At 36.7% G+C, this 23,874-nt stretch overlaps 1 protein-coding gene across 2 annotated transcripts in view; it reads left to right on the plus strand.

Annotated features, from left to right (window-relative positions):
- Nucleotides 1-23,874, plus strand: part of pald1.S (phosphatase domain containing paladin 1 S homeolog) — a 125,511-nt gene that overhangs the window by 65,627 nt on the left and 36,010 nt on the right. For both annotated transcript variants that reach the window (XM_018227573.2, XM_018227575.2), the window contains 8 exons: nucleotides 689-784; nucleotides 2,060-2,194; nucleotides 3,289-3,405; nucleotides 3,871-4,050; nucleotides 8,706-8,903; nucleotides 9,073-9,213; nucleotides 10,968-11,039; nucleotides 16,165-16,305. In XM_018227573.2, the coding sequence (XP_018083062.1) occupies nucleotides 689-784; nucleotides 2,060-2,194; nucleotides 3,289-3,405; nucleotides 3,871-4,050; nucleotides 8,706-8,903; nucleotides 9,073-9,213; nucleotides 10,968-11,039; nucleotides 16,165-16,305 (1,080 nt within the window). The remainder of the gene's footprint in view (nucleotides 1-688; nucleotides 785-2,059; nucleotides 2,195-3,288; nucleotides 3,406-3,870; nucleotides 4,051-8,705; nucleotides 8,904-9,072; nucleotides 9,214-10,967; nucleotides 11,040-16,164; nucleotides 16,306-23,874) is intronic.

Here is a 23,874-nt window from a genome sequence, read left to right on the forward strand (position 1 = left end):
GTACCAGCTGCCATCTGTATCTCCTGAAAACCATTTAACCATTGGGAATCCAAGATGTAGAAAGTTGCTGTAGTGAACCTAGTTTAATAAATTTTCTCAGTTCTACATATGTAGGTGCTAAATTGCAAATTAAAGGTAAAAATAAAAGCAACCCCTGATTGGTTGCTTTTATACCTTATCTGCATGGTTTTTGCAAAATTGCTAAGGTTATTTAGAAAAAAAATTAAACTTTTCAAATATACTGAAACATCTACATTAGGAAAATGAAAACCAACCACCAGACCTGACGAGGAAAAAAGCATTGATCCATTTCTAGCATTGCAAGCGAGCCTCTCGGTTTGAGCAGTAATGCACTTGTGTAGAATGTTTTCTAGTGTGCATTGACTATGTGTCAGAATGAAATAAGTGTGTGTGCTGAAATATAGTGGAAAGATGGTTTAGGATTTCATAATCTTACTATAATTGCTTGAGTTCCCCATTTATATGATAGCATTTGAAATGTTCCAATTACACATTTTGGATTAAAGTAGGAGTTTCACATGCATATGGGAAAAGATCTTTGAAAATAAAAGTGTTTAGGTGCAGTTAACCCTATAAATGCCCGCCACCTAGAGATTATTAATTGACTGTCCATTGTCACTTACAGAGCAGTATAATAATTATATTATATTGCATTCTTCTATTACAGGGAAGCTCAACCAAAGAATACTTTCTCAAAGGAACACTCCATAGTTTGGAGCGATATTTTTATTTAATAGCTTTCAACTATTACCTTCATGAGCAGGTAAGCTACCAACAAATGGCACTTGACTACACGGGGGCCCATGTTCACTTTATATTTTTTGATTGATTTTAAGTATGGATCTTTTTTGAAAAATAATTCTCTCATTTAATTGGTAGCTATTACAATTTATGTGATTCAAACAAGTAAGGAGTAGGCTGGGATTTTTAGTAGTGATTGAAAACTCAGCACTGCCCTTGCTTCTGATGCTGGGGGAATTGGGGATATTTGAAGTCGCCTGTGTTTATCTGTACCCACACACACAGGCGACAGATCTGGTGGCCATTACTAGGAGATGCTAAAGTTTTGTTGCATTCCAAATATATGGCGTTTTATCTCGAACAAAAATCTACATCGTACCCCTCATTCAAATCATATAGTCTCCCAAGGCTGGGCCTGCTCCACCTTACCTGTTCTTAAGAAGGAGAGCTGCAAGGCTGCAATGTTTGGCTGGGTTACGTCTAGTTACTCTCTCCTTGGATGGGTTACTCCTAGTTCCTTACACCAGGAGCAGATTGACTTCCAGAGCACATGCATCTGTTCAGTGATCAGTGCCTGGTAGCCATGGACCAGAAGTGTTGTGCCCAGACAACCCTACATATATAATGTATAATATTCACTGATTTAAAAAAAAAGTGCTTAAAGGAAAACTATACCCCCCAAACAATGTAGGTCTCTATTAAAAGATACTGAGTAAAACAGCTCATGTGTTAAACCCTGCTTCATGTAAATGAACCATTATCATAATAATATACTTTTTTAGTAGTATGTCCCATTGGGTAATCATAAATAGAAAATTGCCATTTTAAAAAATAAGGGCCGCCTCCTGAGATCGTACGATTCACTGTGCACACATACAAACCACATGTAAGGTCACATGAGCCAATTAACAGACAGAGTTCTGCCTTTTGCTTCCTCATTTCTTCCTGTTACAGTTAGTGTTGTAGTATTTCTGGTCAGGTGATCTCTGAGGCAGCACAGATAGAGTCACGAAATGGTGGTTCAAGGCAAGAGATGTAAAAGGGCAATATTTATGTAAATATTTATTCCAGTTTGGTAAGATTCTTTAATATGTCATTCAATTTGATATAAACTATTCATTTTGGGGGTATAGTTTTCCTGCACGCTCTGAGCAATATTTTAATTTGTTTGAGGATTTACATTATCTTTATGCTTTTTAATTAAGTACTGCCACATCTCAGTTTTCTTATTTTAGTCAATTGTATGCTGGATTTCAAGATCTCATGTTGTTAACTTCCCGTGTGTTCCTGCTTGCAGTACTCCTTAGCTTTTGCAATGAGTTTCAGCAAGTGGATGTGTACACAACCATGGATTTACAGACTGCAAGCGACCCTCAATCTGTCTGAGCTCACGTTATCAGGAGAACTGATAACAAAGGGAGCACGTGTTTTAGTGAGTATTGCTGCACTTTTCATAATCAATTCTTAATAAAGCCTAGTAAAGAGTAGTAGAAAACTTTGCATGCAGGAGATCAGAGGTTATGGTAATAATAAGGAATATGGGATAAATAGATCAAAGGTCCCAAAAAAAAAAGTAATAACTCACCACATAAAGGAAGAGGCCCAGGTGCACCACCCTGAGCCTTCAGCAAACTGAGCAGATCAAACCGAAAAATTTGTAGAGCAGGCACTCAAAATAAAGGCATTCTACAGGCGAATAAAAACAAGTAGAAAAAGTTTATTATGTCCAAATATACAGCCTTACACATTTTGTGTTGCAAACACTTAGTCATAGGTTAAGAATACTTTCTGCAGATTATATATATGGCCATCAGTTATGGGAGGCAGAACTGTTTTTATAGAATGAAAAAATCATTAAAGCAACACAATGAAACCGCTTAGTGTTAATGTTGGACTTATCTGGGTGTCAGAAGCAGAAGGTGTCAGTATAGCTGGATAGGTGCACATGTGCAGAATAAAGAGATATTGATGATTAATGACATCAGCAGAACAGAACCAATATGGTGGTTCAATATTCAGTAGAGAGAGAGAAAAAGTTAGCTATTTAGTGCAAGACAAATATAGCATTTGGCAAGGGATTAGGATGTAGCGGGATACTCCCTCAAAGGTTTATAACTACCCAAGCATCTGTAGCAGTGTTAGGCAAGCCTCCATAAACATGTATCTAAGCACATATATTATATCATTTATATAGCACTATCATCTACTGCAATGTTTCATTGAATCACTTCACTAGATTAGTTGCACTTAGTTACAATTGTGTATTGTTAAAAGTCAATAATGGGAGGGCCCTGTATGTGAGAGTGTGCAATCTAACATGCAGATGTGGTCACAGTGCATTTGTACGATGCAATTTACTGTATTCATAGCCTTAGTGTTAATTCACATGTAAAGAATGCTAGGAAGTTGTGCCTTCCACATTAACAAAAATGTTTTTACAGTGCTGTAATATCTTATGCAAAATGACGACTTATGTGCAGGTGTGAATGTTAATAGTATTAACAGATATTTTATGCAACGTTGCAGGTACTGGATGATCGGTTCTCTCCTGATGTGTTAAGCACCCTAAAAGAGATGAATGTAGCCAATTTTAGAAGAGTGCCCAAAATGCCAATTTATGGTACTGCACAACCAAACTCAAAGGTGAGACAGGTTTGGCACATTTTGTAGCCAAATAATCTAAATATAGTGTAAAAATACTTCACTGGGCCTATAAGTTAAATATTCATAGAACTGCCCATCATTTGCAAGCACAAATGAAAGCTAAATGTTATGCCCTTGGATGCTATTCACAAATGTACTTTAATACACATGCAAAGAAATTGGCCATTCAGCCGATTCTATGAATTATGAGCAAGTTCAAAGTACAGGGTATAATGGATGCAAGGAAACCCTGGAATAAACACATGATTCAATGTGGTCCAAGTGGACTGGAGCATTGGTTTTAGTAGCACCCTGTATTTTATAACCGAAAGGGACAAGCCAAAGAGGGAAAATGTGGATGACTTTGTAAAAATTTCCTTATTGCTAATAATGTTTCTGCTTGTATTGTAGATAGCTGTGGTATATGTCTGCAGTCTAATTATTTGCTCTTGTATATTCCACCAGTCTACAGGTAGAGTGCTCAGTTATCTGACTGATGCAAAGCGGAAGTATTCCAATATTCTGTGGGTAAACCTTCGAGAAGATATAATACTGGAAGGAAATGAACAAATATTCACCCCACGTGAACCAGATTATTTAGAGCAACAAATTGCAGTGCCTGCAGCTTCACCAGAGCAGCTGGAGGTACAGTAATAGTCACTACATTACTAAGAATAAATACTTTCTTTTTGTTGAATGCAGGAGTTAGAGTTCCAGCTGCACTGTGTTATAGGGGACCTGTCAGCCTAAGAAATAATTTCATATCCTATTTCATGATGTTCGTCAAGGAAAATAAACTTCACTTACACAATATAAATTATTTAAATCTTGTTTCTTTTTGTCTTCAGAATTCACAATCACATGAAGCAGGCAGGCGTTATATTGTGGACACTTATTAAAGCAAGCTTTGCTTTTAATATAAAAGGGATTTGGGTTTCTTGTTTAATTTGAAAATTACTTTTATTACACAGTTTTTTTTTATGTTTCTGTGACAGGTCCCCTTTAACATAAAAATTTAAATTTCCACTAAGGGGTAGATTTATCAAAGGTCGAATATTAGAGTTTTTTAAATTCGAATGAACTCGAATGACCTCAAAATTCAAATAGTATATTATTTAAGAAAAAATTGAATATCTAAAACTGGAACAAATATTAACGACCTGAAAACTTGAATCGAATTCTCTGAAAAAATGTGAAAGGGTCCCTGGAACTTTGCCATTGACTTTTACATGTACTCGGCAGGTTTTAGATGGCGAATAGTCGAATTCGAATTGTTCACAGGGACCTGGTATTATCAATCTTGAATTCGAGTTTACATTATTCCCAACTTGAATGTGAGTTTTTAACAAAAATCCAACTCAAAATTCTAATTCAAATTTCCAATGCGAATCTTAATAAATCTGCCCCTAAATGTTAAGTAACATTTCATTGGCCATTCATGCACATTTTGTACTGTCTTTTTTTGTAATTAAAATATTTGACCACAGAACACTCATGCTTAAGATTTTAGGGGAATTGTTTCCTGCACCAGAGCTGTGGTGGTCTGAAATAGCTGTTCGCAAAGCCATAGCCCAAGTCACATGCTTGTGTGTATCCAATAAGTATCTACTTTTTGGATATGCACATACTTGTGGCTGCATGAACAGGAATGTCCCCCCTTTGCTTCTTCCACCCAGCCATATCTCCAAAAGGTTAACAATGTTTGCAGTCATTGGTGCCCATTATTTATACATAAGACTTATCGTACATTAAAGGAGAGCAAAAGCCCCCATGCACTGTGGTTCATTGTTACCCTCCCTGCTTCCTCCCCATAGAACCTATTAAAAACTTTCCCTGGATGTAAAGGTGGCCTATTGATGCAAAGTATCGCAGCAGAGCTCATAGGTGCCACCTTCTGTATCTCTCAATCGTCTTCTTACCCTTTAGTGATTTACTGAGCTTCCAGCGCATGAGCAGTTGGCAATAATAACCGATTGGCTCCAACTGCGCATGTGCCAGAAAGCTTAGTTTTGGGAACTATTAGGGAAAAAAACAGACAATACGTAAGATGGCACCTAAGAACTCCTCTTTGCTACTCTGAATCAATAGGTTAGCTTTACAAACAGGGACACTTTTTCAAGCGATAGATTATATGGGAAGGAGTCCGGGAGGGGGGGCAATGGAGTGCAATGCATTGGGGCTTTTTTTTCTGTGGTGGTTTAGTTCTTCTTTAAAGGGTGGTTCACCTTTAAGTTAACTTTTAGTATGTTATAGAATGGCTCATTTTAAACATCTTCTTAATTGGCCTTCATTTTTTCTTTTTTTATAGTTTTTGAATGATTTGCCTTCTTTTTCTGACTCTTTCCAGCTTTCAGATGGCGGTCACTGACCTACAAATGTACTGTTACTGGAACTTTTTATTACTCGTCTTTCTATTCAGGCCTCTCCTATTCATATTACAGTCTCTAACTCAAATCAATGCAAATTGTGTTCTAAAATCACTCTCTACATTATACTTAATACTTAAAGGTGAACAACCCCTTTAATTTTGCATTTAACAGTATAGAATATTAGTAGATATAAAACTGGCAGTCATTGTAAGGCTTTCCCCATACTGTATTTAATTGGAAAAAAAAACATATACGACACTTAGGGGCATATTTATAGAATCGAACTTATGAGTTCCGTGAGGGATTCTCAATTGTTTGCGTGTTTATGGAAAATCCGAATGTCAAAAACTCGTATGAAAAACAACGGGGAAAAAACTTTAACAATCAAGTTCATGTCCCGAAAAAACTTGAATCAATCGAATTTATGGCCCTAAAAAAATTGACATTTGAATTTTCGTTTTTTTTTTTTTTTATTAGCTCACAGACATTCGAGTTTTCAAAAATATGATTCGAATGTGTGAGTTCGGGTGCAAAAAGGATTCAAATTGTGGAAAATAACACATTCGACTTTTCATAAATCTGCCCCTTAGTGGCAGTAAATAGAGAATGCAAAGTTTGGGGCATATTTTACTAAAGTTCAAAATGTCAAAAATCAAAGTCACAATGACATGGTTTGGCATTAATTTTGTATTGATGCATATTCATATCTTTTTATCAGGCTTGATTGCACCAATATAAAACTTAGGGCAATTTATATCAGTATACTTTTTGTAACCAAAAGTAATTTTGCCTTGCTTGTGAGTATTAAATACAGAGCAGCCACTATGGCATATCCTCCATGCTAATATCCCACATGCATCATTACTTTATGGAATTAACTCTTCTGTGTTTTCCCCATGTTATTGTATGGGGAATATATGCTGGTTTATACAAAGTATTCATGCCAGAACATTAGCTTGGCAGTGCCGTAATTATCATTTTTAAATATGCAGTGTCACTGTGAAAATACACCTGACATATTGATGCAAACTTTGGTGAAGTTAAACAAGGTGTAAATATGCTCCTATACACCTTTGATTTGCAACTTTCTGTTACCACTAGGTGGCAGCATGTATCACACAATAACAGCAAGCAACTTGATTCATTTCAGTCCATAAATTATAAGACTTATAATTGTGCCATACACTGACTTTGTACATTATGGAAAGATTATATCAAGTTTTACCAAATTTCATTAAAAAAGGCAGCTAAGTTTACTAAGAAGTTTTGTGTACTTTTGCAATCTAATTGAGCTTGATGGGAAAGTTCCAATTTCTACCTGTAAATTTTAGCAGTTAATAAAATGTGGGAATAAAATTACAAGTTTCACAGTGCCTTAATCTTTGCGCCCTAGGCACGTGCCTGCTCTGCCTAACCTTAATTCTGGCCCTGCTTATAGGCTGATGCTGTACCTGGCAACCCACACATAGAGGAGGCAAAAGGATTGGTCACTGTGCCATTGTCCCGTCTCTCTTCTCCAGTTTATGACCTTAGGGCTAATTTACCTGTCTTGATTTTAAGGGATATTATGTCAGAATTGTAATTTCCTCTTAGGGATATGCTACCCAGAGGGACTATTTTACTTGAATAGGTGCTAAATTGCTCCAGTGCAGTTTTCAGTAGTTAACAATCAGCAACTTTTTTTTCTACTGCAACTGCGTTACATTTTTGTCTTTTGAGTGACCTTTTTCTCGCACGTGAAACTTACCCTGTGGCAAATCTTTGCCGCTGTTCCACAAACACATAAATTCACTACAAAACCAAACATGGCAAAAAATTGCTCATCACTAATTCAGGTTCTTATTTTATAGTAATAGTCACCTATGCAATGCACCACTTCCTGTAATGGGTAGCAAGAGCAAGAGTGATATTACACTCAAAGGGGTAGTTCATCTTCAATTTAACTTTACATTCATTGAATGACCTGTGTGTTCTCTCAATATGTCTGTGGCCAGGCCAACACATGCCTGTAGGTGTAGCAACATCTCAGAGTAGAAGTGGACAGGCTGTTTCCTAGCCTAAACCCTCAAAATAAATACTTGAGCAACAGATCGTTTATATCAAATTAAATGGCATATTAAAGAATCTTATCAAACTGGAATATATATTTAAGTAAATATTGCCCTTTTACATCTCTTTCCTTCAAACACCATTTTGTGTTGGTCTCTGTGCTGCCTCAGAGATCCCCTGACCATAAATACAACAGCTCTAACTGTAAAAGGAAGAAGTGTGGAAGCAATAGACAGAACTCTGTTAATTGGCTCATGTGAACTAACATGTTTGGTATGTTTGTGTGCACCGTGAATCATACGATCCCAGGGGGCTGCGTATTTTTTAAAATGGCAGTTTTCTATTTATGATTACCCTATGGCGCATACTAGTAAAAAAGTATATTATTATGAAAATGTTTTTTTACATGAAGCAGGGTTTTTACATATGAGCTGTTTTATGCAATATATTTTTATAGAGACCTACATTGTTTGAGGGTATAGTTTTCCTTTAAGCCTTCAGCTGTTTTTTACTAGTTTTTTTTTTAATTTTTTTTTTTTATTCTCACTTTCAAATGAGGTCACTGGCCCAATAGCCAGAAGCCAGTGCTCTGTAAGGCTACAATTGCATTGTTATTGTTACTTTTTATCACTAACCTTTATGTACAGGCCACCTCCTTTTCATCTTCTCTTTTTCAATTTACTGCCCAGTTGCTACAGTAAACTAGTCCATAGCGCCTAGAAAATCAGCAAAAATCCAAACTGGTGAATAAAATGCTGAATAATTGAAAAATCACAAACCTTAGAAAACGAAGACCAAATTGCATTGTATCATACAGATACCGCTCTAAAGAAGAACAATGCGTCATTACCTGATTACATTTCTGTTTTCCTTCCCAATTAGAAATTGGAGGCCACGGTTGCAAACCATGTCCTGACTTCCCAGAAGTGGCTTGAAGTCTGCCTTGAACAAGAGAAGCAGATGAAAATGTTCAAAACCTGTCGGACTATGCAGGAGATTTTCAACCATCACAGAAGCACCTATCCAGGTTTGGTGTACAGAAGGATTCCCATTCCAGACTTCTGTGCTCCCAGGGAACAAGTATGTATCATCCATTAATACTGATGTTTAAAATTTGTTGTGATATGAAATCTAAAACAAAACCTGACTTTAAGAGCTCACAGTTAATTATTTCAGTTTACCTCTCAGCAGACAAGATCATTACCATTCAAGCAGTGAGCTTGTGTGTCATTTTTTATTTTTTTTGCAGGATTTTGACATGCTTCTCCAGTCTATGAAGAGCATGTTAGCAGAGGACTCCAATGCAGCCTTTGTATTTAACTGTCATGGCGGCAAAGGAAGGACAACTATTGCTATGGTTATCGCCGTACTCACCCTCTGGCATTTTAATGTAAGTTTTTTAGCTTAGTTTTAGTATTTTTTTCTAGTATTTTCTATACTAGAGACAATGATGATAAGGGCCTCTATAGTTGGTAAATGAGATCCTTTCATTTAACTTTTTTTTTAAAAATTGTGCCTTTGTTTATGTGAGTAAAAGCTGCCATACAAGATGTACATTAGGATAAGGGATGATTTAAAAAATCACCAATGCACCAATTCTGCCCTTTTTTTACTTTGTTTGCCTTCACTGCTGTTTACTATATGCTTTCCTTGTAATTCTTCATTACATGATTGGCCTTTACATGTCCCTTAAAAGGGCTATTATACCAGCAATTTTTCCATCTAGATTTGTGTGAGTTTATTGTTGCTTATCTTTTACTTTTTCTCCTGGTTTATACAAAGGAAATTACTCTTATTACCCTAGACATTACAAAAAAGTTAAGGTATAGAAGCCCTTTAATGGCAGAAAATTATGGTAAATGTACTGTTTTACTGTCTAGTGCTATTCTCGCAGCTACATATATTTCCTCTCTTATTCCAGTAATAAACCAACCCTAGCTATAATTATAACTATATTCACAACTAAATGCACATGATTAAATGGTTGTGTTTACTGAAAGTTGATCATCATGGAGATCAGCTGAGGAAAGAATTTAATTGCGCTAAATGCTTGGTAGAGTAAAACGACAGTATTTTGGTATGGCCGTACATGTAGGTGGTTTACCTTCTCTGTCATGATGCACTTGTTGCTGGGTCTTTTGTGCATTGACACAGGGGTTATACTTTTTATTGGGGCAGAGCACAGAAAGAGATAAGTGCAATGTGGCTGTTTCATGTATTCCGCCTTCTTTTTCATGTCTGAGGGAGCTAATGAGCGAGCACAGTGTTAACCATCATCGGTACCCCCCAATCACATTGAGTACACAAACTTAGTGTGATTAATTAGTATGAATAAAAAAGGGCAAAAGGGCTGCTCTGTCTGTGGGTTGAATTTCCCATAAGCAAGCAATAAAATACTTACATTTATGATCATTTATTGGAATATACAATTATTGGCACCATTATACAATAGCTCCTTGTCCAGGCACAGAGAAATATTACAAGTAGCATATGATTTTCCTACAGATTTCTAGAGGGCCTCTGCTCTCAGTTGTGTATCTGATGGAAAAGAAGGCATTTGAGTGAACTAGCATAAAAAGCAGGGAACTTGGAGGGGGCTATGAATTTAGCAAATTGTAATTATGCTGGTGGGGTCCACAGGGTGCAAAAAATTTTAGTGTCTCATGCTATCCACCCAACTGGCTATTGCACTTGTTCTCATATCTGACATACTTCCTCCTGTGTTTGACAGTGTTTACATTTGGCCATTATCTCGCAGGTAAAACACAGCAGAAATGTAGCACAATGTGGCCATAATAAAGGGAGACAACAGAGACACTATCTTTGCTCTTGTGTAATAATGAACCTAATGGAGCAGACATGTCCTGCACTCTTATGGATGTAAAGTACATAAACTGGTATCGATCCCTTTGAAGTCCCTGGAAATGTCATACACCCAAAAAGGGTTAACCCCCAAGTTTGCACTTAACATGACTGTTGTGTGGCTCATGTTCCCAGTGGTGTGTTTTGGCTAGTGTTTCTCTACATTACCTGCACCAGCATTTAGAACTTCTTTGTATACATGAGTGTGCAGCTTTGGAACTTTGATCTTGGGATAGATCTAACAAAACTATCTGCCAATCAACCTCTTTATGTTTATTGCAGAGCATTCCTGAAATTACAGAGGATGAAATTGTAAGTGTGCCAGACGCCAAGTACACCAAGGGAGAGTTTGAGGTAAAACATCTTTATTACATTTTATAGCTCTAGACCAGGAGTGTCAAAATCACAGCAAATCTGTTCAGATTTACAGTTACCAGCATAACCAGTAGCTGGAATATTTCACATGGCTCTTTTTTATTGCCGTTAAAGTGCAACTAAACTCTGGACATATTGTGGGCTTATATTGTCAGTATTAATGCAGTGCTCCTGATCAGATTCATGTGCACAGTAGCTTTATGCTCTCAACAATCTCTCATAGCACACTTCCACTGAGAGTATGCTGTCCTGGGAGGATTCTTCATACATAACATTCAACATAAATGATCCTTAAACCTGTAACGGTATATAAAAACAAGTTCAGCTGTTTTCTAACATTTTAGGTGCTTTTAAACTAATGCAAAAATACATTTGTATGTTGCGTTATTTCCATTTATGATAATCCAATGATCCACGTGAGTATTGAAAGGTTACATTACATCTTATTTTAGATTAAATTGCTGTTACAGAAAGGGTAATCCCTATATGACACTGATGGCTGACCTGAATATCTCTCAATCATACAATATACTGTAGTGCTTTGTTTAAAAAGAATGCATAATTTTGCATTAGTATCCTTTTAACGTATTCAAACCCCTTGTAATTCTATACATTCATTTAAAAAATGCCCTGTAAACAATTTTTGCAGCTAAACATATTTTGCACTGATCCTTCTGCTCCAGTTAAACTCAATATCTGCATCATTTCTTTCCATAGAAATATACCATGAAGGGTGCTTCATGTTTTTGATTTAAGTACACTTAATTATATAGATTCTCTAATGGCATGCCTGAGGGGCTTGATCTGCTTATTCAAGCATAATAATTTGTTTTATGATTTTTTTGTGCCTTTGGCTCCCTAAGCTGCACTCTCAGGTTTCTGTATTATGAGATGAATCCATGTTCTCAGCTGGAGCTCTATACACTGCGTTCTGTGCACATGGTATTATACTTTGGTCTGTACTTTTCTGATTACACTAGTTCTACTAATATCTATTTCCATGTTTTATAAAGGTATAGTTCTACTTTAAAATAATTTTAATATGTTATAACATGGCTAATTCTTAGCAATTTAGCTGTTCTTAATTTTTTTTTAAATCCTACAGTTTCATTGCTATTGTTGCTCAAGTTTCTATTCAGGCCTTTCTCTGTTCATGCAGCAGTGTTTCATTCAAACAACTGGCTTGTTGCTAGGGTAAATAGGATTCTAGCAACAGGTCGCTGCTGAAATTCTTAACTGGAGGGCTGCTGAACAAAATACTAAATTAGAAAAAAAAACAGAAAAATGTAGACCTGTTTCAAATGATTTCAGAATATCATTGTCTAAGGGGCAGATTTATCAAGGGTCAAATTTCGAAGTTGAAAATACTTTGAAATTCGACCATCAAATTTAAATACTTCGAATTCGAATATCGGATTCAAAGTTTTTTCAGAGAATTTGGCAATCGATCGATCGAAGGATTTTAATTCGATGTGTAAAGACTTGGAAAAAGTTTGTAGAAGGTCCACATAGGCTAACATAGCAATTCGGCAGGTTTAATTTGGTATTGGTATAAAGTATTGAAGTCAAAGTTTTTTTAAAGAGACAGTACTTCGATTATCGAATGGTCGAATATTCAAACTATTTTTACTTCGAATCAAATTCGAAGTAAATTCGAAGTCGTAGTATCCTATCCAAAAAATTACTTAGAATTTAGAATTTTTTTACTTCGAAAATTCCCTCAAATTCACTTCGACCCTTGATAAATCTGCCCCCAACTGTCAAGGTGAACCACCCCATTAACTATGGGGCAGATTTATCCACGGTTGTGGTGAATTTTCGAATGAAGAAAATTTAAATTTCCAGCAATTTTTTGTTTACTTCGACTATTGAATAGTCTAAATTCGATTCAAATTTAAAAAAAAATTGAGTATCAAAATTTATCATGTACTGTCTCTTTCAAAATTCGACTGAGACCATTCGAAATCTAAAACCTGGCGAATTGATCTTTTAGCCTATGGGGGACCTCCTAAAACCTATTTGGAGTCAATTGGTAGACTTTGAAAAATCTAGTTTTTTTTGGGAAAAGCTTCTGATCAAATTCGATTGAATGTGATATTCCTTTGATTCGTATGATTTGAATTCGGACAAATACGGACCTAATCGACCGAAAACGGACCTATTCGACCCCAAAAAAAGCTTAAACTTAATTTTGGTTAGTCTTTTTGAATTCGAATTTCGAAGTTTTTTCAATTTGAAATTCGACCCTTGATAAATATGCCCCTAACTGTCAAGGTGAACCACCCCTTTAACTATGTGTCAGCAGTATTAAAATCAATTTTGTGTTGCTGAGAGCTTAGGTTCTGTTACAAATGCATTAATACTTGTTTCCCCTTGAAAGGAAATGTCCAGAACTGGTTTACATAATAAATGCTCTGAGCCTGAAATAGTCCTTTTAAAGGCTTGTAAATCCTTAGCCTCAGTTTCTGCTTTCGTGGCAGGATGTGCTATACTCAGTACATTGTATATGTTCTGAACATCATCTCCAGTACACTGTACCAAGGCTGTTCTGGTTGCCTGGAGTTTGTCATCAAAACTTGTGTCTGTAAAACAGAACTTTTGATTCTGTGACCACTGGGACTAAGGGCTAGTCCACACGGGGAGATAGCGACGCGTTTGCGGTCGCGGCGTCAAAGCGCCGCGACAGTCGCCGCGACCGGCGCAGGCGACAGTTTTGTATGGGCGCCTATGTAAAAACGCCTGTGCTAACCACACGAGGCGATGCGCTTTTCAACAGTCGCCTGAAAAAGCCTGGCGAGGCATTTTCAGGCGACTGTTGAAAAGCGCATCGCCTCGTGTGGTTAGCACAGGCGTTTTTACATAGGCGCCCATACAAAACTGTCGCCTGCGCCGGTCGCGGCGCGACCGCAAACGCGTCGCTATCTCCCCGTGTGGAATAGCTTAAAGTGACCAGGACTCATTTATAAACTTCACGCAACAAAGAATGATTTGCACAGTAAACATATTTGTCCTGCACATGTTTATATTTATGAAGCTGGATAAGAGTGGAGTACTTAATGTACAACATTTTTTTTATTTGCACTGCAAATCTCTATAATAGCTTTTTAAACATGGCAAATTCACAAATTGTCCCCCCCCTCTGCATTTAATTTAGGCAGTTTTGCAAATTGTGAATTTAAATGACTGTCAACACTATATTCGCACAAAAAACCTTGTACTGTGGCCACACTCTCGCAAATACCGGTCTCATTCACGAGCGTTTGCAAATATTTGTGCAAAAACTGGAAAGACAGGCACAGCAGTGCAATATTTTAGCGTTCAGGGAAAAAATTGGACAATACTACCATATGTGAATAAATATGGGCTGTGAGAACTTTATAAATGACCTCCACTGTTTTATCTGGGAGTCAAGTACTTAGTTTGTTAATCCACAAGACTTAGTGGTTTATTTATTTAAGTCTGAATGGCAAAAACTCAATTCAAAAACTTGAATTTTACAAAAAAACAAAAAAATCATAATCTGAAAATCCAGTATCTCAGATCCCATGTTCTATATAATTCAATGGGAGAGGTCCCTATACTATTTGGAAGTTTCTGTGGTCTGTGATGGAATTAGCCCGAAATCCAACTATTTCTGACTTTTCAGGCACAATTCCGAAAAATTCGGGAAAAAAACCCAAAAAGATGAGCGATTCTGGAAAAAAGTCTGAAAAAAATCATACGATTCGGAAATCAATTTTTTCATGTTTGTCCTGATCCTATAAAATTGTGATTTTTTTTTTTAATAGTAAATAAGGTCTAATTGTGGATTCTAGTTTGGTCTGGCTTTTTTGATTAAAATACTCAGATAAATTCAGACTTTGATAAATAAGGCCTATCATATCTTTATGGATGTGTAAATATAATAGTATGCCAGCATGGGTATTTTTATGATCTAAGTATAATTTAGTTGGAACATTTTAGGTATAGTTCCTCTTTTAAGGCTTTTAGAAGCTCTCTAATTTACATGTGTGGTATCCATTATCCAAAAACTCAGGATTACCGGAAGGCCATCTCCCATAGACTTTAATATATTAGACATGTTTTAAACAAATAATTCAAATTTTTAAACATGATTTCCTTTTTTTCTGCAACAATAAAACAGTACCTTCTACTTTATCCCAACAAAGCTATAATTAATCGTTATTGGAGGCAAAACAATACTATTTGGTTTCTTTCAATGTTTAAATTGTTTTTAAAGGGATACTGTCATGGGGAAAAATGTTTTTTCTTTTTCAAAAAACATCAGTTAATAGTGCTTCTTCAGCAGAATTCTGCACTGAAATTCATTTCTCAAAAGAGCAAACAGATTATTTTGTATTTAATTTTGAAATCTGACATGGGGCTAGACATATTGTCAGTTTCCCAGCTGCCCCAGTCATGTGCTCTGATGAACTTCAGTCACTCTTTACTGTTGTACTGCAAATCGGAGTTATATCACCCCCCCCCCTGCAGCTTAACAACAGAATAATGAGAAGGTAACCAGATAGAAGCTCCCTAACACAAGATAACAGCTTCCTGGTAGATCTAATTACAGCACTCAATAGTGAAATCCAGGTCACACTGCGACACATTCAGTTACATTGAGTAAGAGAAACAACAGCCTGCCAGAGAGCAGTTCCATCCTAAAGTGCTGGCTCTTTCTGAAAGCACATGACCAGCCAAAATTACCTGAGATGGCTGTCTAGACATCAATATTACAACTAAAAATAATACACTTGCTGGTTCAGGAATTACATTTTATATTGTAGAGTGAATTATTTGCAGTATAAGCATTGTCATTTAGAAATAAAAATACATCATAAATATCATGACAGAATCCCTTTAAGTAGACTTATGGTATGGAGATCTAAATTACAAAATGATCCCTAATTATTAAAACCCCAGGTCCTGAGCATAACAGGACCTGTGCTGTGTATTGTGTGAGTAACATTTAACATGTGCCAAAATATAGGGGACAAATAAGAGTGTAAGTGGAAAGTTATAGCTTATATACAGATAGGAAAGTGTTCTATGGGCTGCTTCAGTTGTTTGTAATTCACATATTTGTTTCTACTTTCTGTAGGTTGTGATGAAGATTGTCCAGCTTTTGCCAGATGGGCACAAAATGAAGAAGGAAGTAGACATGGCTCTTGACTGTGTTAGCGAAACCATGACTCCTATGCATTACCACTTGCGAGAAATCATTATTTGCACCTACAGACAGGTGGGTAAATTTGTTTCTTGAAAGATTACATTACCGTAATACATTATAGTTTTAATACTCTTTAGAAAGGTAAGCTTACCATTTAAAAAAGGGTTTGAGCATTTCTTTCACCTTTATTAGTTCACATACATGTGACACATTTGGACAAAATGCTAAAGCTATCCTATAATTCAGGATAGTTGTAGGGAAACACATCTATAACATCCCTTTTTACTGTGATTGGAAACAGCCCGTCACTGACATCTGTAGATGTGTGGAGTGATAGACCCCACTTAAAAGCTAATAGCCCACTGTTGTAAATCTGCAGCAGAAATTGATAATGATGTCACATCTAACTTGTTCATTTCAGTCAGGTACAATGCCACTTAAACTGTGCCTATATTGTATATGAGTCTTCAGTTTTACTCTTGTAATATTCCTGAAGATACAAAGTACCGGTGTTTATTTTGAAAATTAATATCTAAGTGCATTTTTTTAGGAAAGACATTGATTTCCTGCCCTGGAGACACTGACATCATTTCTTTTACTTGGCTCATGCAAATGGTTTATTCATTGGTAGCAGTAAATATCACAGGTGTTCTCTAGTTGCCCAATGCCAAACAGTACGTACTGTATGTTTGAACTATGTAATGTGTTTATATAGAAGTGATGTTAACACTACAAGAACTTGGAAAATGGGTGGTCATTACTTTATGTTACTTTATTAGTGCTTACCTTTCCTCCTTTTTAGAATTAAGATTGCCATAGAAAACACAGTCTGATTTCAGCCTTACAGCCCTTCCATTTGTGCATTTATAGGCCCATTAGCAGGCAGTTTATACAGGCCATAGGACTGCAGTTATTTTTTCAGACGTATAATATCTGCTATAGCCTTCTCTCTGTATGCGTATAAGGCATAGGCAGGTCTGGATCTGAAATTTAGACGTAAGAGGTAGATCAATGGCCCATCAGAGGCCCATTTATCATGAGGCCCATTTATCAGGTTGAATTTCAAATTTATGTAAATTAATTTTAATTCGAATACACTCACAACTGACTGGAAGGTTATTTAAGAAATAATTTGAATGTGTAATATTCAATCAAATGGTTTCGACACGAAAATTTGAATCATATTCGATTCGTACAAATCGAGTTTTTCTCTAAAGAAGGCTATTGACATCTCCAAATGGCTCAACAGACCTCCTCTGCCATTGACTTGTACATGAGCTTGTACATGAGGTTTTAGGTGGTGAATATTCAAATTCTTTCCATGGTTGTGATTAAAATTTGAATGTGTGAATTTTGACATAACTTATGAAATCTGAGTTTCTGACTGCACTGCTAGACAAGGTGTGGCTGTCATATCACTGTAGGAATCAGAGCTTTAATATATTAATTATAAAGTTATTGTTACTTTGTGTAGTTTTGTTCTCTGAGCATTATATGAACATGTTCCTGACTCAGCTTGCAGTTTTAGTCTTGCCGTGGACATTGTTTCAGGCTGACTGGCCACAACCTTCCCCCGGTGGCCAACTGAAATAGCTGAAGATGGCATTTTCTGGGTTAAGCATTAGAAACATCCTACAGATTTTTCCCATAGCTTCACAGAGAGATCTTGAAATTGTGTCAGCATAAGTATTCCATAATTCTGTTGGCAGAAAGTCTATATTTATATTTATATTTGGAAAATCAATACAATTTTTTTCAAAAAAAAGTAAAAACAGTTCTTTGGATTGCTATGTTACTGTGTGCCTAATATAACTGTTTTCTCGCTAATGTCTTTGTGGGCTATTGGCACCATTTTTATTGAGGCCAATCCAGACAATATGGAAGCACCTGTCCAAAATATGCAGAATGACTAATGTTTCTGGACCGATTATGAAAACTCTTCTATATCTTGCACTTGACGTGCCAATTGAAAAGCAGGCAGGTGGCTTGGTACAACTTTAGCTAAAGACACCCTATAAAATCTGCCAGTTTAGGTTTCATGAATGGCTGCTTCTGGGTTACTGGCAGCTGTTCCATGCAAATGAGAGGAAATATGGCAGCACATTATGCATGGAATGACATTAATTGCTTTACACCTACACCTAGTAAGGTTTGCAAATAGTTTTAACTGGCACAAAAACTATAAGTAAGTAAGTAAGGCCTTAATGGAGAGCTAGGCGAGACTGGCTTAGAGGAGCCAAAAAGCCCTTCATGTGCAAGACATGCAACATAAAGGTATTTACTTGCCTTGTGCCATAATCATAGCACTGCCTTAATACTACAAGTAAGAGATTAAAGGAAAAATAATAAAAAAGTGTTTTAAAGTAATTAAAATATAATGTACTGTTGCTATGGATTGGTTAAAATTATGTGTTTGCTTTAGAAAAACTACTATAGTTTAAATAAACAAGCTTCTGTGTAGTCATGGGGACAGCCATTCAAGCTGAAAAAGTAGAAAAAGCACAGGATATACAACAAATAACCAGATAATCTCTGTACTGGAATACAATGGGATTCTACAAAGAGCATCTGTTATCTGCTATGAAACCTGTGATTTGAATGGCTGCCCCCATGGCTACACAGCAGCTTGTTTATTTAAATTGTAGCACCAGATACCAGTGCAGGGAAATATTACATTATATTTTAATTACTTGAAAACACTTTACTTTTTTGGTGTTATTGTTGCAAATCACTCCTTTATGTCCCTATGGCCAACTAAGCATCCAGAACCACTGGTTTTATAGAAACAGACTGTCTGCAAGTTTGGGTATATATGGCTCTGACCTATTTGACTGTATCTGTATAAAACCAGCGGTTCTGAATGCATAGTTGGCCAAAGGGACATAAAGGAGTGATTTGCATGTCTCCTCCCATAATGCCTCTTGTGAGATTTAATCTCTTATTTGTGGCATTAAGGCAGTGCTATGTATATGGCATGAGTCTAGTAAATACCTTCTTTTTTCAGGCTTTAAGTTGCATGTCTTAGCTTCACCAAGTAATTACTTTGAATGGAGCATCTTTCTAATGTGACATCTGCGCAATGCAGCAATCACCCAAGTGAGTTAATCTGAAGTGAAATAATTTAGATTTTTGTTTGCCAGCTCTCCAGTTTGGACTTTTTAGCAGTTATCGGGTTGCTAGGGTTCAATTTACCAGACAAGTGTTTTAAACGAGACACTGTAATATGAATAGGAAACCCATGACCTGAATAGAAAGATAAGTACGAAGATGTAACAATTACAATACAATTACAGGCTCAGAGAGCACTAGCTTTTTAGCTGACATGGTAAGTGAACCCCTGTCTAAAGGCTAAAAAGAGGCAAAATAAGAGAGAAAGGCAAATAATGGTCTGTGCGTAGTCAGCTTTAAGGATCCAGTCTTGATATTGCTTTACTAACGCTCCTACTATCATTTAGTCCTTGATAATGTTATGCAGTATGCTGGGAGTAATCCATCAAAATTTGGGTGGAGTAGCACTGCTATGGAAGGGTTTATGGTAAAATGCCAGTAGTAGTCTTTTCAGAACTACGCAAACTGTTCCTATGTTTTGGTAAAACATGAGATGTAAGCTGGTCACACAAGGGCACATTTTCCATACATCCATAGAATCTGGCCACATCAGATCAGTGCATTTTGGCCACACACATGGGATTGAAACAAAATGCCGCTGTACACTGTTCTGTCTGGGCTGGTTGATAACCCCATATATGCACCAGCGGGGTAACATTTAACACTGTCCTTAACCAATGTGCTCATTGAAAGACCCCACACACTGACAGATGTTAGAAAGACTTTACTTTCTAACAGTATTTTATCATATATCATTTTTCATACTTTTTTTAATGTAAAAGGCCACGACCAGTAATCGTGGGCCCCATACTATTAAGTTAACAGGGCCCTCCACAAAGGTGATCCTAATTATTAACCCACCAGTCAAGCGAGCACCCTGGGTGATGGGCCTTTTCAACAATAGAGGCCCCAATGTACAAAAAAAATGCCTCTCACATACACTGTAATGATCCTGATCCGCCTATCCACTCTCCAGGTATGCAAAACTCCATCCAAACACTGTCCACTCTCCCACAAGCCTGTACCCTCTTGGCTGTGGTCTTGTCTGTGTATTAAAGGAGACGGAAAGGTTAAAACTAAGTAAGCCTTATCAGAAAGGTCCATCTAAATATACCAGTAAACCCCCAAAGTAATGTTGCTTTGAGTCCCCTGTCAAAAGAAACACTGCATTTCTTTCCTTCTATTGTGTACACATGGGCTTCTGTATCAGGCTTCCTGCCTTCAGCTTAAACCTCATTGCCCTGGGCAAGAGCATGCTCAGTTTGCTCCTCTCCCCCCACCCCTCCCTTCTCTACTGTAATCTGAGCCAAGAGCAGGGAGAGACTTAGGCAGGAAGTGATGTCACACCACATTAATACTGCAGCTCCTATTCTAAACAAACAGAGAGCTTTTAGAGCTTTTTACTCAGGTATGGTAGAACATTCTACAGAATAAATATAGCATTCTAGCTTGCACTATTGCAGCTAATCTATTGGCAATAAAATGCCTCCGTAGCTTTCCTTCTCCTTTAAAGATTGTATTAAGTTATATATTGTAGCAGTTTTTAATATTTTAGCTGTTTGCCTGGCATTCTCTCCTTAATTCAAGGATCTCAAATCAGTGCATTTAGGTCTCTGGCACGCCCTTATCTGCTTAAGCAAAGGCAAGAAAAAGATGGTCCTTGTCATTTTGGTCCTTTAACTTTACTCCCTGCAACATGAACAACTGCTCTATGATAGCAGAGCCCTTATTCTTTCACCAGTTACTGGCAGCCTGATCACAGTCCTTTGCAGACCTCTTATTCTGATAAAAAGCATGATGTACTTCTATGGTACAATGAGGCATTATTTCTTTATTACATCGTTCCTCATTTGCCTCAGCTTCTTTCCCTGTAGATCACATATAACAGAGATATCATGTCTCAAAGGTGAATGGGAAACAAACCGGTTTAGCAAAGTGAGCTCTGACTGGCTCACATTGTAGAAGTCCCCTCAGGTTATGTATGGCTTAGTAATATTTTGAATGGAATACTCTCATGCCGTTCTGTTGATTAAGTTCTATTATTCAAGTGTTCAGGGAGATTATTTTCAGTGCATCTATTAACTCATTTCCTATTCAGCCCCTTCACTTACAGTATCATACTCAGAGGTATTTTGGATATAATTCTGTGTTTACAGAGAATCCACTGCTGTGCGGTTTGATCTTCTTTGAGTTTGAACAAAAAATGTACAATACTTATTAAAAAGTATATTTTAATATTGAGTTATGTCATCTTAGGCTGGAGATACAGAGCCATATTAGTGGTGGTGGCAAACAAAGGAAGCTGCCCTAGGTCCGAAACAGGCCCATGTATAACCATTTGTAACTGCTGTGCATTTCCATGGTGTAGAGCCTGGTGCATAACCCTTGTGTGCTGAATAAACACTCCCCAGTTTTAGCACACATATAGCAAAACCTATCTCTGATATACCTACATATATGTAAAAGCATGTTCCTATAATGGCCACAAGATGATGCTGTAGGGACGTTATACATTATGGTTCATATGTGGTTCTTTAAAAACGTACGAAACAGTATGATGTACATTTGCCAGCTACTATGTATTATTTTCAGTCACACATGTTCATGCATGAATGATAAATTCTGTTAAAATCTGCACAATAAATAATCCAAGGTGATCATGTCATGAATAATATTGTCACCACCTGCTACAAGTAAAACATTTTAAATGATGTGAATGGTACAAATAGAAAGAGTCTTTTTTTTTTTAAATGTTTGTAATCTAATTTATAGACCTGCTGTGCTAATTCCCATTTGCACAGTACAGAATATCACTTAACATTTCCCATTATAACCTGGTTCTATTTTTAGGAGAGTATTAGCTTATTCCCAGTAAAACTTGCTTCTCAGCTTTTTCTGTAAACTTGTGTTGTCCGTTGGTTTTCCATAAAATCTATTCTATTGGTTGATGAACCCTAATCCCGGGTGTAACTATAAATGAAGCAGACCCTGTGGCTGCAGGGAGGTATAGGAGCACCATGAGGTCCTAATTCATACACAGTTGTGATCAATATTGGTAAAACAAGTTATATGCTAAAAATTTTGGGGGCCCTGTGGGGCCCAGTAATATCTAGTTATTTTAGAAATTAAGTGATTGTGTTAAAACAAAAAGGCCTCACATTTTTATGCAATCTTTTTTTCAACCCACTGAATTAAAGCTGAAAGTCTGCAGTTCAACTGCATCTGAGTTGTTTCATTTGAAATTCATTGTGGTAATGTACAGAACCAAAATTAGAAAAAAAGTTGTCTGTCCAAATATTTATAGACCTAACTGTATGTGTCTTGTCAAGTCATCAGGGAATCCAAAAATGGCAAAATATTTCATTATATATAAATATAATATATATTAAATATATTTCCCAGAATGTAACAAGCACAGTCAGGAAAAGCAGGATTTCGGCTATTGGCTAGCAATAGGAAGCATCAACCTATCTAAGAATCTCTTTTATAACAGCCTCCCTGTTGTCAATGCCCCAGGCCACCCGAAATGGTGTGCGAGGAAGCAGTTTAAGTAACAACGGTATGTCTGTAAAGCATTATATACTAAATTGTTGGTGCTTAACAGATACATGTGCTGGAAGAAAAGCAATTTCTGCTGTTGTAAAATAAAGTATGCTTTAAGATACTCTTCCTCACACTGGGCACGGGGCTTGGCCTCTGCCAAGCATGTGTTGCTGGTAAATCCCACCATGTGGTCCCTAAATCAAAATTAGTTCATTTTCATTTAGAGATTCATCACGTGACCTCATCAACTGTTCCTATCCACATTTGGATCCAATCCCCTTGCCTTCAATGCAGGCTGCTTTGGAATTAATTCTACATTGAGGCCAATTATATAAATGTAAAAATTTCTCTATTCCCTTTTCTTTGTCACAGTTTGAAAGATGGAAAAAAATTAAAATTGGTTCCATGCTTAGGTAACTACTGTTTGGAAAGACAAAGGGGGAAATGTAATACAGTTCTCAAAGAGCAAAACTTTGAGAATAAAAATTTGCCTGTCAGTGTAATATTCTTATTTAGGCTTTTATTTCATTGCGAATCTTCATTGCACTTTGTGAACTTTTAACACCTGCTACAACGTTTTGTTAAATATTTTGTTGCACAAAATGGTTTGCGATTGTGAAATTTTATTTTATACACTGTAAATGTTGCTTGCAAACTTTGCAAGGAAGTCGCTGAGGTCTTTAATCAGTCAAAAATGGCGCAAACATGATCACTAACATTCGCGAAGGTGTATGTGAACATATTACATTCCCCCAATAGAGCAGTAGAATGAATGTTATGTGTATAGTTTGTGTCTATACTGCCACCAGAACTGACAGTTAGTACCAGCTTATAGTATTATTTGTTTTGAACCATATATTTTAGTATTAATTTTAAGTAGATGCAGATGATGCACTATATTGCACTTGAAGGAAAAGAAACATACTCTGACTTACTCCAGCAAGTCACTCTTGCACAGACTTTCCAGGAGATAGACCCAGTGTTGGACTG

The sequence above is a fragment of the Xenopus laevis genome, chromosome 7S, assembly GCF_017654675.1.
Source record: "Xenopus laevis strain J_2021 chromosome 7S, Xenopus_laevis_v10.1, whole genome shotgun sequence".
Classification (NCBI taxonomy): Eukaryota; Metazoa; Chordata; class Amphibia; order Anura; family Pipidae; genus Xenopus; species Xenopus laevis.